This window comes from Lepidochelys olivacea (assembly GCF_965140295.1).
Source record: "Lepidochelys olivacea isolate rLepOli2 genome assembly, chromosome: 2".
NCBI classification, from domain to species: domain Eukaryota; kingdom Metazoa; phylum Chordata; order Testudines; family Cheloniidae; genus Lepidochelys; species Lepidochelys olivacea.
The window spans coordinates 114,144,746-114,163,292 of NC_140412.1; the positions used below are offsets into that span (position 1 = coordinate 114,144,746).

An 18,547-nucleotide genomic window follows, 5' to 3' on the forward strand; every position below is an offset into this window, starting at 1 on the left:
CCCAAAGCAGTGAGGTGGGACAAGGATAGTTTATCCAAATACCAATGTCATAGAACAAGTAGTGCTGTTTAGTTTTCTTCTGTTCCAGTCTTTCCTCTTATGGACCAAAATGCATAGGAATTTTAAATAGAGATGGACATGTACCTGAACTTCAGATCTGAAACTCACTTACTCCTAAATTATTGGGAAGTTTGAGCCTAGACAGAAGTCTGAATCTCTCTTTGTGGTTCAGGCCTACCTATATAATTGGCTGAAAACAGAACCCAAGTCTGAATGCTCCTGAACTTTTGGGAAGGTCAGAGCCAGATGCAAACTTTCACAGCTTGTGCCCATCTGTAGTTCTAAAGATTGCTCTTCGTGACAGCAATTCCAAAAGATGTCAGGGTAGCAGTAGCTTTGTGGGCAGCCATTATGACTTTAGCAGGGTTAAATTATTTTAGAACAGTTCCTTTACTCACCCCTGAAAATTCAAACTGTTCTTGTCTGTTACACTTCATGGCAGTAGACGCTATGAATATGCTGAGGCACTCTGCACACTTTTCCATGGTTGTATGGTTAAGTATAGTCAAGAGAGTGTTTTCTTTCTCCTCATATTTGAAATCTGCTCTTAAATCTAATACCTTCATAAATGTTGATACAGAGCTTTAATATTTCTGAGGTGGTTTAGTGGTATGAGCTGACAATGCTTGCAACCATATTATCTTAGACTGTGATCCTATAGACTCTCACTAGCTAATCAGAGACACGAAGTGAGTGAGATAATATCTTTTATTGGGCCAACTTCTGCTGATGAAAGAGAGACCTTGTGTCTCTAATATCCTGGGACCAACATTGCTAGGACAACACTGGAAATAGCTAATTGGGGACAGCCCTGGTCAGTGTTTGAATCAGAATCCTTAACAGAAAACTATGCTGATATAGGTAGCAGTACTGGTGATTCTGTAGGTGACAATCTTACTCCTGTTTCTTTAATTAAACATTGTCCTATCAGGTTATTGGGAACAAGGAGGTACCCTCGTGTGCATATGCATTATGATACAATATTTAATTACATGATCACATATGATTCTTTCCTAAGAACCCTGTCTCATTCAGTGCATAGGACAGATCTGTTCTGGGGGTAGAGCAGGGTTGTGCAGAGAAGGAGGCTATTTTTAGTGGAACCTCTGCATCCTTTGATGTTGAATTTCCAAGATGTGTAGCAAATGAGGCAGGGGAAGAGAAAGGATGCTCTCACGGTTAAGGCAGTTGAAAGCTGTGCCACAGAATTGGATTCTGTCCCTGCCACAGAGGTCCTGTGTGATGCTGGGTAAGTCATTTAACACAAGTTTTCAGAGGTGGTCACTAATTCGGTGTTCCTCATTTTGAGGGTCCCCAATTTGGTACCCCAGAGTCTGATTTGTAGAAGCCCTGAGCACTCAGAGCTGAAATTGAAGTCAGTAGGAGTTGTGCTTTGAAGATACAGAATGCTATATAATGCTGAGTACTCTGAAAAATCAGGTCCCAATGGTTTCAAATTGGGCCCCCAAAATTAGTGAATACTTGGATCTTACTCTCCGTGCCTCAGTTTCCAAACTATAACCTGGGGATAATAATGCCCTGCATCTAACAGGGGAGTTGTGAAAATTAATTCATTAATATGTTCAGATTCAGATACTACAGATTTCAGATACTACAGTAATGAGTGCCATAGAAAAGCCCATGAGGATATTAATAATTCTGTCTTCAAAGCAGGGTTTGAATAATATGCAATAAATAAGGCATAGGGTCACATATTAAACAATGAGGAGAACACAAAATATTGAATAGCTGCTCATTAATTGAGCACTGTCCATCCTGTGCACTGATTGTGGATGACGCAGGGGATTGTGTGGAAAAAACAGTATGTGATCATGTTAATAAAGACTGGTTTCAGAGTAACAGCCGTGTTAGTCTGTATTCGCAAAAAGAAAAGGAGTACTTGTGGCACCTTAGAGACTAACCAATTTATCTGAGCATAAGCTTTCATGAGCTGTAGCTCACGAAAGCTTATGCTCAAATAAATTGGTTAGTCTCTAAGGTGCCACAAGTACTCCTTTTCTTTTTAATAAAGACTGTATCATAATGCACACGCACAAGGGAATCAAATTAAGGTTGCACAAGCTAACTCAAGTGCTTGACTTTACAACCTTAATAACATGTTTTTAATGTAGTTTTATTTTATGTAATGCAACTATAGATGCCCATCCAGTGCTCTGACCACCTATCCCCAAAATTAAAAATCATAACATACGCAGAGGAGTCCCCCAGAAATACATCCTCCTCAGCCCCACTCCTTCCTTAGTAGCCTTAGCAAACAGAATAAAAAGGTTGCTCAGATGATTAACTCTTGTATATATTGAAGGAACTCCAGCTTGAGTGTCTCTGCTGATCTCAGGATATCATGGGGAGAGATGCGATCTCTCATGTAACCAGGTCCAAAATCATTTAGGGATTTATAGGTTACCAACACCTTGAATTCCACATCCATATATATTAGGGGAAATAAGGAGATCACACCCATCTTGTAGTTAAGACCCTGCCTGGCCTGACACTTGGGAAATCTGGGTTCAATTCCTGGTGCTGCCACACACTTATTATATGACCAAGGCAAGTCATATAATCTATCTGTGCTTCAGTTCCCCATCTATAAAACATGGACAATGATCCTTTTTTTCTCCCACCCTTCCTGTCTTGTCTATTTAGATTTTAAACACTTCAGGTCTGAGATGACTCTTGCTGTATGTATGGACAGAAACTAATACAATGTAATCCCCACTTCCCCTCTTCCATCTTGGTTGGAGGCCCTAGGTGCTACCATATTACAAATGACTAATAATAAAACTGCATTTTTCTACTGGCGGGTTAGTGCTAGGTTTCTATTTGTCTGTCAATCAGCAACTCTCAAATGCCCAATACCTATCAGGTTTAGCCCTGACAGTACGTTACTAACTAAATTTAACAAAAGCTGCTACAGTACATGTTCATTTTACAGAATCATATGGCCTACCACAATAAAACACTGCTCGAAATAGCGCCTATTTCTGATATGGGCTGAGCTGTTTTAAAAAAAATACTTTCCTTTCAAATTTCATTCCAATTTTTAATCTAGCATTTTGATTTTTAAGATCAAAGCATAAGGCAAGAGTTGGAGTATATTTAGTAATTTCAAACATTTAGATTATGATAAAGTAAACATCTGTAGTGGACTGTAAACTGTAGCAGCCAATTAGCAGGAATGAACAGTAATGAGGATGAAAGAAAATTACCCTCTGCACTGGAAATATTGTATTCCGGATCATCGTCATTTTAATTAGGAAAGCATTTTTCATTTGCAAAATAAACATGTAAAAATAGTCATTAAACCAAATTTAGGGCATGACCTTTGGAAAGTGAGTCGAATGATTCCCATTCACTTCAGTGGCAGTTGGATCACATTCTTAGAGACCATTGAAAATTTTTATTTTATAGTGAGCATTTTCATCTGGTGAAACAACACACTAAAGAAAAGTTCAACTTAGTGGCCTGAGCCTGCAACTTTGATTTCAGTGGGAGTTGAGGACATTCAGCATCTTCCAGAATCAGACCCTTCATTAAATAACTTCCTGCTGATACCATCCTTACGGAGCTGAAAGATGGAATCTGTTTGCTGCAGTTAACACACTGAGTGATGGAGGGAGGTGGAAAAATGTGTCCAAAGATGAGTTTGTATTTATTGTAAACAGAATAAGAGTGGGTTTTTCTGCTCACTTGTTTGGAATTCAATTTTTGCCTTGCTAGCTCTAACTACTTGGGTCTGGCACATGTTCACTTTGACTACAGCTGGGTAAATACTGCAAAAATGTTTCCTTGAATATTTATTCACATTTTTAAATGGTTTGCATCTACCATGTTTCCAGCTCTTCTGTGCAAATTTTTGCAAACAAAATTGCTGACAGGAACATTCATGGAAACAATGGCTTTTAATTAAATATTGGAAAATATTCATAGGGAACAAAGTTTTAATTAATAAATGCTAGTAGTTTTCTAAATAAAAATGCCCCTATCTCCAGGATATACATTGTTATAAATTAGATGGACTCTTTCCTCCATGATTTCAAAGCACTTTACATAGTGACATTGGGAAGGGTGGCGGGGACACATTTAAAACTAGATATTGTACATTCATGGTCACTTAAAAGATTAAATTCAGTATGTTAAATTACAATTAGAGCTGGTCAAATCTGTTTTACCAATCTATTTGAACCCACTGATAAATGGCCTTTACAATTTTTTGTTTGCTTTGCAAAATGTTGACCTCTTGAATTTTTCATTTTCCATGAAAAATGCTGTGCCTTTTTGACTTTTTCAAAATTGTAATTAGAAATTATCAAAACCTTATCGGTTGTTTTGTTTACTGAAAACTTGGTGTTTCATGAACACAAAATTTTAATACCTGCTTTGATAACATTTTTGCTATTTTTGGATGCATTTTAGGAATTAAAAACAAAAAATCACAAAAAATTCCTACCCCCCTCCCAAAGTCATCAATCCATTTCAAGCCCTTTGAAATGAAAACAAGTTTGAAGTTTTTTGTGAAACCGCTTTTTTTCATTTTTAACCAGCTCTAATAATATTTTAAAGCTGAACATTTATTTGCAATACACCTGCCATTCTGATTTCTGTTCCAACAAGACTTCAGGAATCATTACTTGCATAATGCTGTGTCATCTACTAATAGCAGAGGAGCTTGCATGAGTTGTTGTTTTTTTATTTTCTAATATTTTCTCAATGTATTAACATACTTAGCTTGAACCGTGTAGCTTTAACTGTACAGAAAGTGACGTGTTTTTGATGTATATAACTGAAAGAAACTTCAGTGATCTGGAAATAGCCCTAAAGATATGATATTTTGTGTTGAAGTCTTAAGTTTTTGAGGAAAAACAGATTTCTTAGTGCAAATTTTGAATAAGTTGTTCTTTGGGAACATCTATGAATTGATTTTAATTGGGATATAGCTGATGCTGATTGAATGGGATACTTATCTACTACTTATTTTCATTAGGTAAGAATAAGAGCCTATTAACTGTTTGGCTGCACTTAGGCTGCATTTCATCACTGGCATTCTCTCCTCTTGCCACTTTTCCCCTGTGTGTAGAGTTCACAATAGCTGTACATAGCATAGACAGAAGTTTTCTATGTGTTTGGATCCAAGAATTTCTAAAAATAACTTACAAATTAAAGATACAAATTATGAGTATTTTTCTATGGCCACATGCAAGCTGTGTGTTCAATTGGTTACTGATTAATGTCCGTATGGGTTATGGAGAGTGGAATGACTGATTTATTATCTTTTCACTTTAATTTCCTTTTAAAATCAGATTCTGAAGAACAATATGTTAAGGATTAGAGAAATAGGGGGAGGTTAACAGGGGAAGAAAGTGAGATCGTGTATGAGCATTAGAAAGGAGCATAATTGGTCATATGTGAGTAATGTTTTACGTACATATGATTCCTGGATAAATATATTCTCATAGTAATAAGTCCTGATTCTATAGTATGCTCCATTTATAGTTTATAATGTAATAACTTAAATAAGACAAAATAATAATAATAAATAATACCTGTAATAATTTAATTTGTGATCATTATGTATTTAATGACAGATTATGGCCATCACTTTTTGACTTGACCAAAATGCAGTTTAAAAAATATATAAATACACTTTTTGATTGTATGATTTGAGACAAAATTTTAACATCATGCAATCATTCTAGGTGAATCTGGCAGCAACACCTCTAGTTAAAGTTGTGTCATGCTTTCCATGATAAGGTTCTCTTTTCAGTTTCTTATAACTTTGCCAAACTTTAACTGTTTGAACTAAAATGTTCACACTAGGTGCCTGCTTCAGGTTGTATTTTTTAGGAAAGTTTCAGTTAAAATGGCTTAGCCATTTCCAAGAATGAGGTAAAGGAAAAAATACATTGTTTTGCCCAGGATTAAACCAAAACCATACAACTGTAAAATTGAGAAATTGTAGTGCCCCCATGCTTTGAAGGACAGACTTGAAATTTGGCAAGGGGTACCCAGTGTTGGGAATGTTCTCTTTGCCATTTGTGACAATATGCCCAGACTGGCAAAATTTAGAACCTCTGAAAATCTCACTCATGCTCAGTAGCGGCTTGTTAAAGGCTGGCAGATAAATTCTCTGAGGATTCTGTCTGCACGTGGAATGCTCCATCCCTCAGCTCCTATTGCTGACCAGAATGTGTATGCACCATCCCCACAGAGTGATGGAGCATGCTCCAGCCCAGAGTGGCAAGGGCTGCCCCTGCTATTGCCAGGGACTGCTGTGGCCCCAGTCACCAGAACTGAGAGTGGCGAGATTGTTTCTGCTGTGCTTTCACTGCTCCCCCTATTGGAACTCAGACAGAGAAAAGGAGGAGCAGCAAGCAGCCTCACACAAATAAAGAGGAAAAGTTGGTTGGGGGGGGCGGGGTGAGGGTTACAAAAGCTGTGGGGAAGAGATCTGACGAGCATGAGGTGGCAGACAGATAACAAGGACAGGAACCCGGGTGGAGGGTGGGGATAGGAGCACAGGGGAACAAGTGGAATAGAAATGGAGAGGGAAAGGGACAGGTACCAGTGAGGTGCATAAAAGCAGACGAACAAAGGGACATGAGTCCAGGAAGGAGAATAGGGCAGAGATGCTGGTGGGGAGAGGGCAGAAGGTTCTATAACCACTATACACCAGCACACTCCTGTCAGAACCTGGCATTGAACCCAGGATTCCTGAATCTCACAATGCTGCTACTGTCAGCACATAGCTGTGAAACCCACAGGTGCTTGTCCACAAAGAGGAAGACACCCTATTGCCACTACCCGTTCCTTCCTTAACTCAACTGATAGAGGTCTGTGTGGTGTGCCTAAGATCACCACCCTGCTGATGATCCAGGTGATGATAATTCTTCATGATGGAAGTTCTGGGTTTCGAGTTTGTTTTTTAAAAACTTAGGAAATTACCTACAAAAAAACCTATGTTAAAGAAAAGTTAAGATTTCAAAATCAAGCACCCAGATGCTAAGAAATGTCTGTGCAATCTTAATTTGGCCCTCTTGTGCATATGCATTATGATACACTCTTTTCCACAGAACACTGCCTCATTCAGTGCATAGGATGTTTGTCAGTTGATATGGAAATCTAAGAAAATAAGTCAGGCAAGTTACAGATTTCTGAATTCCGGTTTTCCTTTCTGTGGAGTCATAAGGGGGTCTGTCCTCATACCTATGCGGGATGATATATTATTAATATTATTTCTATCACAATACTTAGGTGTGCATAGCACTTTAGAGATGAAGTAATTAAAAACAAAACAAAACAGACCTCTGCCCCTTGGAGCTTTCAATCTATTTGCGTGGTCTTACTAGGTGTTTAAGGTCCTGAATTACCACTGTTTGATGCAGAAGGCTACAATGGGACAAGGGAAGAGCTGCAGATCTATCTTTAAATGGTTTCCCTATGCATCTTGTTTAAGTGGGGTCCAGCTGAAATTCTAGCCCATTGACTGCAATAGCAGCTGCAATTGGCTGTGCGGCGATGCCACACTTAAGTCCCGGGGTGAGGGTGGTGCACATCTGTGTCCTGCATGAATGCTTGGGTTTTATGGAGGTGGAAAGTGCATTTCACCTTAAAAAACCTGACCTGGTGTGGCATACACTGTTATAGTTTGACTATAAATTTGATTACCAGCTGGACAAAGTCTGTTACAGAAAAACTGGACTTTCTTTTCAAGTGAAAGTGCAGTAAGTGAAAATAAGGCTGAAACTGGATTGAGCTATTAGGACCAGTGGTTCTCAACCTATGGCCTGTGGGCCGCTTGCGGCCCGATCAGCACACAGCTGCGGCCAATGTGACATCCTCGGGACCATACAGGAGTTATATATAGTGTGTGGATGTGGCCCACATAACACAAAGAGAGCAGCATATGTTGCCCACAATGGTAAACAGGTTGAGAAACACTGATTTGGGCCTTACATTTACCAACCTCACAGTTTTTATAATGCCTTTAAGTTCTGCTATTAAAATATTATTCCTGAAGATGTTTTTGCCCTCCCTCCCCACTCCCCCCCTCCAGTAAATGAGCTTTCTTTAGTATCCTCATTGGATTCCCAGAAATTAGAGATGGTGGAAAAATGGTGATGTTTTTTCACAAAACATTTCAAAGTTTTCTTTTTTCCCCCATGGATTTCAAAAAGGAACATGTCTTGAGTTATTTGTTTTATTTCCTCCCTCTTCCTTCCCCTTTTACTTTTTTCCTTCTTTCTGTCCCAGCTCCTTTTCCATTTTGCCACTGACAAAGAAAGGGGGAAAAAGATGTAAACTAAAATCACCCCCAATTTTTAATTTTAACGTATCATAGAAAATGTGGAAAATTAAGAAAATAAGTTTTTTAATTAAAATGTTTTTGCTATTGAAAAAAAAAGTAAATTTTTCAATTAAAACATCTGTTTGAAAAATTTTACCCAACTCCTGTATCTATTCTATTATCGCTATGCTATTGGGCCCACGTTTTGTAACGGATGTTAATGAACCACTACAAATATGTTGTTTGGAAGTTGTGCAGTGGAACACTTTGTAGTTTTCCTGTATAATTTGTGCTAATCAGTTAGAGCCTTAGAAATATGATTATGCACCAAAGTATTAATTTGATAACATTTGGAGCACAGGAAGGAAGGAGGGACTTGCTGGGGGAGGGAGGGGAAGCGCTTGTCACTCCTAAGAAGTGAGTGGAGGGGGCTATTATTTGTGACTCCAAGGGACCAGAGGAAGCCATACACAGCAGCTGCACTTGATGCATCTGTACAAGAGGTGTATCACAAATCTCTGCCCTACCTTCCCTGCACTACCTTGTGCCAAGGGAGAGATCTCTCATCACCAAACATGTTCTACCCTTTGGTTTCGGCTGCGCTGCCAGCTGCTTTAATGGCTCACTCATAGGCTCAGAGGGAGCAAATCAGCCCACTTACTGTTTCCTAGACTTCTTGTGTGGCTGTTTTGGGGGGAAAGGACTCCCTCTGCTAGCTTCCCCTTCAAAAGTTCACCTACAAGGGGGCAGCCATAATTTGACCCCATATATGTAACACAATTATATTTATGATTTTCTATCTCAAGTTTTTTTTACCTTGAGCTCCTTGACTATATAACATCATTCTGTGAGCAGACTCAACATCCAAAAAATAGTCCATCTTGGAGGAACTTTTTGTTGTCAATAAGTCTTTCTTTTCAAAGTGATGTGATCAGTCAAATTCCTGGGGGGGGGAAAACAACTAAAGATCAAACATACAAATATAAATAAAAATCACAGTTTTTTTCTGAGTAAAGAATTCTGCATGCAGTATCTAAAACATTCCATTTTAGCATATCAGAGTGGATCTGAGAAAAGCATTTAAAACCATCATGCATAGAATATTTTTAAACCGCAGATTTTAGTTTCAAAGAATAATTTTTCACATCCACAGCTGAAGAAAATATGAGGAAAGTAGAAATACCAAACACAAACATGATTCCTAGAATTATCAGTGATACCCCATCCACAACCTCCATCCCTCCACCAGATATGCTTGTTTTACCCACCTGATGCATCCTTTCTTAAACTAAGATTGTAAGAACTTTGGGGTAGGGGCCATCTTTTACTTTATGTCTGTATAATGCCTAGCACAACAAGATCCCAACCTGATTAGGGCCTCTAGGCACTACAATAAAACAAATGATAATAATATTTATGTTAAAAACACAAACATTTCACCAGGCAGAACAGAAACAGACTGCACTACAGCAGGTATACCATTCCGCCAAAAGACAAGCAAACCAACTCGTCCCCCCCGGCACCCTTCTTCACATTGACTTAGAGTAGCAGCAGAACTTCACACCATCGGCTTTTAACATGTCTGATAACAGATATAGTCAGTGCAATCTCAAGCACTCTTAGCATTCATTCTTGGCTGACCTTTTCATTGCAGCATTCTCTTGAACCCATTGATGGTATGTAGTCTATGAGTTAACCTCTCCTCTGACATACAGGGCTTCTTGGATGACACACATTGACATGTGAATTATCATGAACCTTTCCCTACCTTCCTGTTGCCTCTTGCATTTTCTTTCACTTCACACAGCAATTATATATATTGTATATTTAAAGTCCAGCAGTTACTGAAAATATATACATTGGCATTTCTTTGCCTCTTTCACAGCATGCATGCTCGATGTATAAGCAGCTATATAAATATCACCAATAACCTTCATTTTTTTAAAAAAGAGATCAATAGTCCTTCCTCTTTCAGAGCATTTCTTTTAGGGTGGTGTGAAAGAATGATCCTCACTTCAAGCAATATTTTGAATTCCAAAGTATAAATCTATTTGTTTGGAACAACATGTGAAATCATTTTCAATTTACAAACCTACACTAGTGAGAGAACTTCTAAAATTCTTCAACATATCACTTCATTGCATCATTCTGAACAAATGATACTTACTGCAAATAACAAGAGCTGCCTGCCAGTGGTGGAAGCTCATGTAGTTTCAGGGAGGGCTTCCTTGATCTTACTAAATGTCCCCAGTGTAAGCAAACAATTTTGATTGTTTGATTGCAACTCTGATGAATAATGCATAACGTCAACTGGACTTCCTTTATCTGATAAAAATGGCCAGGCGATGTTGTTACTTAGCAACAGAAGGTGACACTACTGTCAACTCCCCCACACCCTCCACACTGAAGGAACAAACCCCTGATAAAACTTTCCCAAGGAAAAAAAGAAAAAAAACCCAATCCTATTTCAAGTTCCTTTATTAATCTGGTTTTTGCTCTTATCTTGATCACTTTCCCTTTCAGAAGCTCAGAAAACTTGAACTGTATTATAATGCTCAAATAAATTGGTTAGTCTCTAAGGTGCCACAAGTACTCCTTTTCTTTTTGTGTTATAATGATTAACTGAAGCATTTTGTTTTGTCTAATAATTTACTTTTACTGACCTGGACCCCCTTTCACTGTTTACCACAAGAGTAATGAGACTATGAAGTATTTTACAGTAAATGTAAGATGAATAATAATGTCATAATGAGACTGTTCAGAAATCACTCCTATTTTCTCTGGTGCTGTGTGTTGGGTAAGGCTGTTTTGCATAGTTCAGAAAGGCACTAAGTGCATTAAATATTCCAAGGATGCCATAAAAGCCACAGGTTATCCAGAAGCCTTTCTCACTGTGATATTCTTACTTTTTGTATTAATTCACTGTGGAATATGTGCAAAAATCTGATATAATAGTCTCTAGGAATCATCATATTTCTATATAGTATGTAGCTTTGTACAAAATACACAATGAAGCTTTTCCCAGTAGATGTACATTGCTAAAGAGTAAAGGCACTATATAAAAGAATTACAAAAAAATAAAAGCTCAGGTTAGCAGATAGGTACTTACCAATATTACTGATCTCTTTCCATCCTACTGGCTTGAAATAGGACTAAGCAATGTAACCAGTCTGTGAGCCAGAGCGAACAGCTTCAAATTGTCACTTCAACCTCAAAATCAAGAGTACAGAGTAGAGAAAGGTGATGGATCTGCTGTTTTATATTATGATGAAATGAAACGTCTTAGTACAGATCTGAGTGGAACTGCTTTTTATATTACATTAGCCTGCTAATTTGAGGAAATTGAAAGGCTTTGTTTTACTGTCTTTTATCTGTTCTCTTTGCTACCCCCTCAATTTAATTTGCATTTAAAATTATTCTTATGGCTTCACTGCTCTTCAAGGTGTGGAGTATTTTCTAATCACGATGAATGTTCAGTATGGTTTTGTGCAATGCCACTTTTATTCTGAGCCAGAAAACATTGTGAGTAATTATAATTGCTAGTTATTTTCTAGAACGAAATAGAGTGGTTGTCTGATGCAGTTTCTGATTTTTCCTCCAAATAGCAGTGCACTGTAGCAAAACTGCTCAGTCAAAGCTTGAATAAAAATATCAAATCAAATGGCACTATTTCATCTCCTGATAACTTCAATATTCAAATCCATGTTCATTGGAAACTAAATATTTTTTCCACTGTTGTCTTTTTAATAATATTATGCTATTCCTTTTTTTGAAATGAATTTACATATTTAGTAGAGATGTTGTAAAATACATTTGTGATTGGTTCCAGTTCATATTGTTTAATCCCCTTGAGGAATCTTCACAAAGTTTGGGGTTCAAATGAAGCCAGGGAACGAAAGGGAAACTGTTAAGTTTCACCTGGTTTTGTCCCAAGAACCTAAGGCAGGACCCCACTCCTTCCAACAAGTCTTGGGACCCTCCTGTTGCTTCTGATCTATGAGAGGAGAAAGGAGTGACTGGTAGACCCTACATTTTCACCCCTCCTCTTCCTGCACTTTAAGGTGGGAGGAAGGTCAGGAAACATGGTCAAGCCTACTCTTCCTATATCCACAGAAATTCCGTTCAAGGAAGCAGGTATAACTGAAACTCATTGCTACAAAATATCACTAATGCTCAGTACAGTACTTGGGATTCAGAAAAGGATTAGACATTTATCTGGCTAATGAGAAGCTCCATTGGCTAGCATTACATTTTCAGGAGGGAAATAAAATGAACTTTAAAATCCCATGAGGGACTAAGCTATCAGGAAAGGAACTAAATGCCAATGCACTCGTCAACAGAGTTGATGATTCAAATGACAATACTTCTTGTCACTCGCTATGGATGCTACAGGGCATAAGCTAACTTCTAACTGATAGGAGTTAGAAAGTAACTTCCCCGAAGGGCAGGTTATTGCATAATTTTCCATTTCATGGTTTCTTACACATTCGTCTCAAGTATCTGCTACTGACCACAGTTGGAGACAAGATCTTGTACTAGCTGGATCACTGGCCAGGTCTGGTATAGCAATTCCCGTATTCCTCATCTGCAGCACGACTCTGAATGTACATGGGCAAGAAGGAAAACGTGGCAAACTCTGCCCCATTCCTGCTTAAGAGTAATATGTTAACACTTCCTCATCAGATTTTAATATGTCTTCCTCCTCCTCCTTCTCATGACTTTCACAAACTACATTGTCCTTTTCTATATTGAGTGACAAGAAGTATAGTTACTTGACTCATCATCACCTCTGTTGACCAGTACATGGCATTGGGCACCTTTCATGATAGCTTAGTCCTTCTTGGGGTTTTGAAGTTGACTTTAACTTGCAATGCAAAAGTTGTGACAATTGGAAAAAGAACAGTCTGATTTGGAGTTGGGCAGCAGCAGGGAAGATAATGGTACCTATCTGTGGCTAATACATCTATCTAGATTATTATATGGCACCTATCATTCTAGGAGAATCCTCATCTGCCCCGTTAGGCAGCTTTGGAGCCCTGAGCTATAGCATGGGCCAAGATCTGGCCCTCAGTTTAGAGAGATATACCTCTCTGCACTAAGAGGGGGAAAAAGTTATCTCTAGCTCAGCTGAAAGGCTTGCAGGCCTAGAAAAATGTTTAACTGTAAAAGGACTGGTTCTAGTTTGTGTGTGAATCCAAAACTAGGTGATTTTATGTGGCCTGGAAACTCATAAGAAAAGGTTTGCACAGCTGTTCTGCTAATGAGGAACATACTCTGAATTTGTTTGTTGTCAGGGATGGTAGTTTCAGAGGGCACCCTTGTGATAAAATGACAAAGCCATAACAGTGCAGGAAGGCAAGATGCAAACTTATCCCCACAGCTCTATCAATGCAATCAGCAAAATACTTATTATGGAAGTACTGGACCTCTTCTAAGCACAGATTTCTAATCATGATAATCGATGCAATGGTTTTGTAATGCGCACAAATGTATCCCCAGGACTAGAGGAAACCAGCAAACTCACTTCATTTGTGACCGACTTTTTTTTAAACCTATGTTAGAGAAATACTTGATAAAAAATTTGTATACATGGAAAAATCTGAGTCCAGGCTTCCAAATGTTAAGTTTAAATAACCTACTACATCACATTTGATTTTTTTTCCAAAGGCAAGAAAATGAAAATAATTGAACACTTGGCATTTACAAGATGAGAGTAGCCTTATGGTTTTCTAGCAGGCAGATACATCTCCCCCCCCCCACCACCACCACTCTGAACTCTCTATTGTGAGCATAACTAAGACTGTAATGACTCACAGGCTGAATTTTTTTTGCTGCTAACAAACACTAAGATTAACCCAAAAGAAAGTGGGAGAGAGAATGTAATGTGTGACTGAAGAAAGTGTAGGCAAGGTGATTATTACAGGGAGTTGTTTCCTGAGGGATACATTCAGATTAAAGAAAAATATAAAAGTTTAAAGCCTACTAAACTGTGAAGAATAGTTTTTTATTATAATTATTAACCTTGTGCTTAGATGGACCAAAAAGAAAGAACTAGTAACAAAACTGGGATATGTTCTCTGTTTCTGATCCCCTAACACAAGAAAGACATTACAATAAATAAAGGATGCAATAAAATACATAGAACTGTTCAAATAACAGTGTCTCACAGCACTTTACAATTATATAAAATATTACTGACAATGTTTTCAAAAGTGTCCATGAATTTTGGATGACTCCACTCACGGTGCCCTGCTCAAGACAACTGTGAGTTTCAAGATGGTTAGCTAAAATTGGAGGCCTCCAAAATTTGTAGATACTTCTGAAATCTTAACCATAAAGTGAATAGCCTGTAAACATTCAACTATAAAAATATCTTGGGTGACATTCTGGCCCCACTAAAGTCAATGGGAGTTTTGCCATTCAGTTCAATAGGGTCAGGACTTCATCCCTATAGTTTGGTCCTGAAGACGTCTGAAAAGACCTTAAAATACTTGAGATGGAGACTGTAGGGTAATGAATGGGATTATATGACAGGGTTGCCTTTGACAGCAGGGGACAGGTCTCAGTAACCCAAGAGGTCCTATGAGAGTAGATATTCTGTGTGAAAGGCGTCCAGGCTATAGTGATACGTGCAGGGCCGGTGCAAGGATATTTTGCGCCCTAGGCGAAACTTCCACCTTGCCCCCCCCCACCCCCGCCATTGCGTATCGGTTCATTAAGGGGCAAATCCCAATGAGCCTTTATAGACCTCAGGAGCCAACCATGCTCAGGGGCCAGCCGTGCCCAGGGGCTGCTCCCCAGACCAGGTTCTTCCCTCGCCGCCCCCTGAACTCCCCTGGAGGGTGCACAGCCCCCCCCCACAAGCCCTCCCCACCCCACCCCAGTGGTCCCCCACCCCGAGCTGCGGGTCCATTCACTGGCTTTGCTGGGCCACTGTAGCAGCTCGGAAGGGAGGAGCCGCCTTCCGGAGGCACCAGAGAGCCAGAGTGTTGCACTTGCAGTGGCAGCAAGCCCCAGCCATGGAGGAGCCGGCGCAGCCCAGGGGGGCAGCAGCCCTGCAAAGGTGGCGGCGCTGCTAGTGTGGAGCAGCCACGCCCCCCACCCCTCCTGCCTGAGCTACCGCCCGCTGCCCCCCCCCCCCCCCCCGGGGGCTCCTGCAGGCTGCAGCAGATGCATGTGGGCGCTGGCCCCTGTGCGCTCCCAGCTTCTCCCTCACCGAGCTTGGGCTCTGTGGCTCCCTGGTGTCGGAGCCACCGCCGGGGCACGGGGCCCTGAGCCTGCTCCGGGAGGGCAGCGGCGGCTCACATGCCCGGGAGCCACAGAGCCCAAGCGCGGCGAGGGGGGAGCTGAGGGGTGCGCCTGCCCGGGCTGCAGCCCGGCACCCCCACAGGGGCTCCTGCAGCAGATGCATGCGGGGGGTGGCCCCCGTGCTGCCCCCCTGCGCCGTGCTGGCTCCTCCATGGCTGGGGCTCGCCGCCGCCGCAAGCACGACGCTCTGGCTCTCCGGTGCCTCTGGAAGGCGGCTCCTCCCTGCCGAGCCAGGACACCACTTTTTGGCACCCCCAACCACTTTGCGCCCTAGGCAGCTGCCTAGTTCGCCTAGTGGTTGCACCAGCCCTGGATATGTGGCAGTGTACTGTACTTTTATTTTCATGAACTGAGGCTGAAGAGATGTATATCTGATAAAATCATTAGTGTGGAGAGATTCTGGGGAAGTTCACATGATGCACACTTTGCTAATAAACCAAATGCTGCAGTCCTTATGCAGGCAGAAGTTATTTTGAATTCAATGGTCTCTTCATCATCATAATCATAGGTTCAGATCATTCTCTTCCATAAAGAAACATGCAGGAGAGGGCCTGAGCGGACAGACAACTCCACAAGTTTGTCTGTCCCCTCACCCCCACAGATGAAGATTGGGGTGTTTATGGTGGGGGGTGGGATGCAGATTGATCAGGCGGTGATTAAACCTGACCAGCGTGAGACAGCAAGGTCCATGGGAAGGGCTACACTCCTCCCAGCAACACATAGCAGCCATAGAGGGCTACATACAGCAGCTGAATCCTTGCTCTGTGCCAGGGTTTCTCAAACTTCATTGCACCATGACCCCCTTCTGACAACAAAAATTGCTAGGAAACCCCAGGAAGGGGTATTGAAGCCCAAGCCCAAGGTGGGGGGCAGAGCCAGGAGTGGGGCCAAAGCCAAAGCATGAGTGCTTCAGCCCAGGTCGGGGGAACTGTAACCTGAGCCCTGCTGCCCAGGGATGAAGCTGAAGCCTGAGCCCTGCTGCCCAGGGCTGAAGCCCTCGGGCTTCAGCTTCAGCCCTGGGCAGAGAACCTTTGGCTTTGGCTTCAGCCCCAGACCCCAGCAAATCTAACACCAGCCCTGGCAATTAAAACGGGGTCGCAACCTGCTTTGGGGTCCTGACCCACAGTTTGAGAACCACTGCTCTATGCCCTTCTGCAAGCCTCCTGGAGCTCATTCTCTAGCAGAGACACTTCAGACGTTTCCTAGGGAACGTGGGGAGCTGGAGACAATCTGTGAAGCCACAGAGCCCCACCTCCATGCCTTACTGAGAGAGAGTCACTCGATCTCAGTCTCATCTGCTGACTCTTCCTGTCTGTAGATGAGACTGAGACATCATTTTAAGAAATAATACAATACACTGATTCCTTTAATTTGACATTAGTAAATACACCAAGGCAATTATTGATGATCACAATCTTCATCTTCACAGCGGAGGGAAAACAATGACGAACAGTAGAAATACGGCATCAGAAGGCACCAAATGACATACTTATGAAAAGTTACACTGTGAGCAGACCATGCACAAATATGGTCTTAGCAAGTTGCCTGTAGGTCACAGGATAAACAATTTTGAAATGACTGAGCATCTGGACATAAGTACTGTAACATGCTTACATTTGATAATCTACAAATTGCAATCTGGTTAGAACAAAATAAAGGGATTCTTACAGTCTGGCTTTCAGCAATGGAACAGCATGTCAGGGATTGTGGGCCTCAAACTGGACAGTGTTCAGACTGCAACCATCACCCAGCAGCCCACTTCAAGCAGTGGAGAAGGGGGCTAGTGGAGCTCTACCCCCACCAACGTCTCTGCCTACAAGGCTCCTGACTGTGGAAGATGTCCAGCGATTGGCTTGGATGCAGTACTTAAGCCAGAACAAGGCAAAGGAAGCTGTCCAAGCAACTAGGTGAATCCCTGACTGGCTGGCAGTGTGGACCCTGCCTACTTGCCTGACTCCTGGTACCTGCCTCTCAGCCTGCTCCTTTCCCTCCTTATCTCAGATCCCTGTCTGGTCCCAGTTCCTGCTTCGCTGCCTTGCTCCAGGTCCCTGCTTCTTTGCCCTATCCCTGGCTACTGACTCTGGCTCCAACCCTTAGTTTAATCCCAGACTCTGACTCTGGTTTGCCCCTTGGCTTGCCCCCTGATTCTGATTTAAACTTTGACTCTTGGCCTGACTCCTGACTCCGTCTCCAGTGCGGATTCCCAACTATAACCATTAGGCATGACTACCTATGCCCGGGTTCTTACAGCATTCTTGATCCGCTACCTATTCCTTTGAGTGGGCCCAGCTGAGGCTGGACCCTGCAGAGTTCCCTATACCCCCAGGGGCATCAGTGCTGCATGACAGGTGTTCTGCCTCCAGGCAGATAACAGAGCATTGCAGGCACAGAACGCACAGCTGCTCACTGAGAATCAGGTGTTGTGGGAGCAAGCCCATCAACTCCAAGAAGAAAGTGCTGTGTACCTGCTCTATTCAGCCATGCTGTTACCTAAGCTGGGACCTGCTATTCCTCTGCCCAAGCACTTTAATGTGAGCTGCTCCTAATTCCAAGGCTTCATGAACTGGCGCCACCTCTTGTTATTGCTTTAACCTCAGACATACTCTTCCAGTCAGAGCAAGGTAGGCCTGGTAGTCTGCTTGCTGACTAGGGAGGAGTTGGAATAGGCCTTCTCCACTGTTGGGATGCCTTCCAGAAGGTGATATCAACCATCTTCAACAACCCCGCTCCACTGATGCTGCCTTGCAGAAACAATAGAAACTCCAACAACTCCAACTTCTTATGCTGCTCACTTCTGCTGTCTCGTATCGGACATGGAACTGAATGAGGCGACCCAGTTATTTCATTTTTGATGGAGTTTGTGGGATGAGGTCAAGG

General features: G+C 41.5%; 1 protein-coding gene and 1 long non-coding RNA gene across 4 annotated transcripts in view; one reads left to right on the forward strand and one right to left on the reverse strand.

The window, feature by feature from the left end:
• PHACTR1 (phosphatase and actin regulator 1) overlaps positions 1 to 10,590 on the reverse strand; it is a 430,561-nt gene extending 419,971 nt beyond the window's left edge. For all 3 annotated transcript variants that reach the window (XM_084619601.1, XM_084619600.1, XM_084619598.1), the window contains exons 1-2: positions 10,530 to 10,590; positions 9,179 to 9,305 (exon numbers count right to left, since the gene is read on the reverse strand). In XM_084619601.1, coding sequence (XP_084475727.1) covers positions 9,179 to 9,242 — 64 coding nt within the window. In that variant the 5' untranslated portion in view covers positions 9,243 to 9,305; positions 10,530 to 10,590. The remainder of the gene's footprint in view (positions 1 to 9,178; positions 9,306 to 10,529) is intronic.
• LOC311516005 overlaps positions 1 to 18,547 on the forward strand; it is a 28,807-nt gene that overhangs the window by 2,106 nt on the left and 8,154 nt on the right. The window lies entirely within an intron of this gene.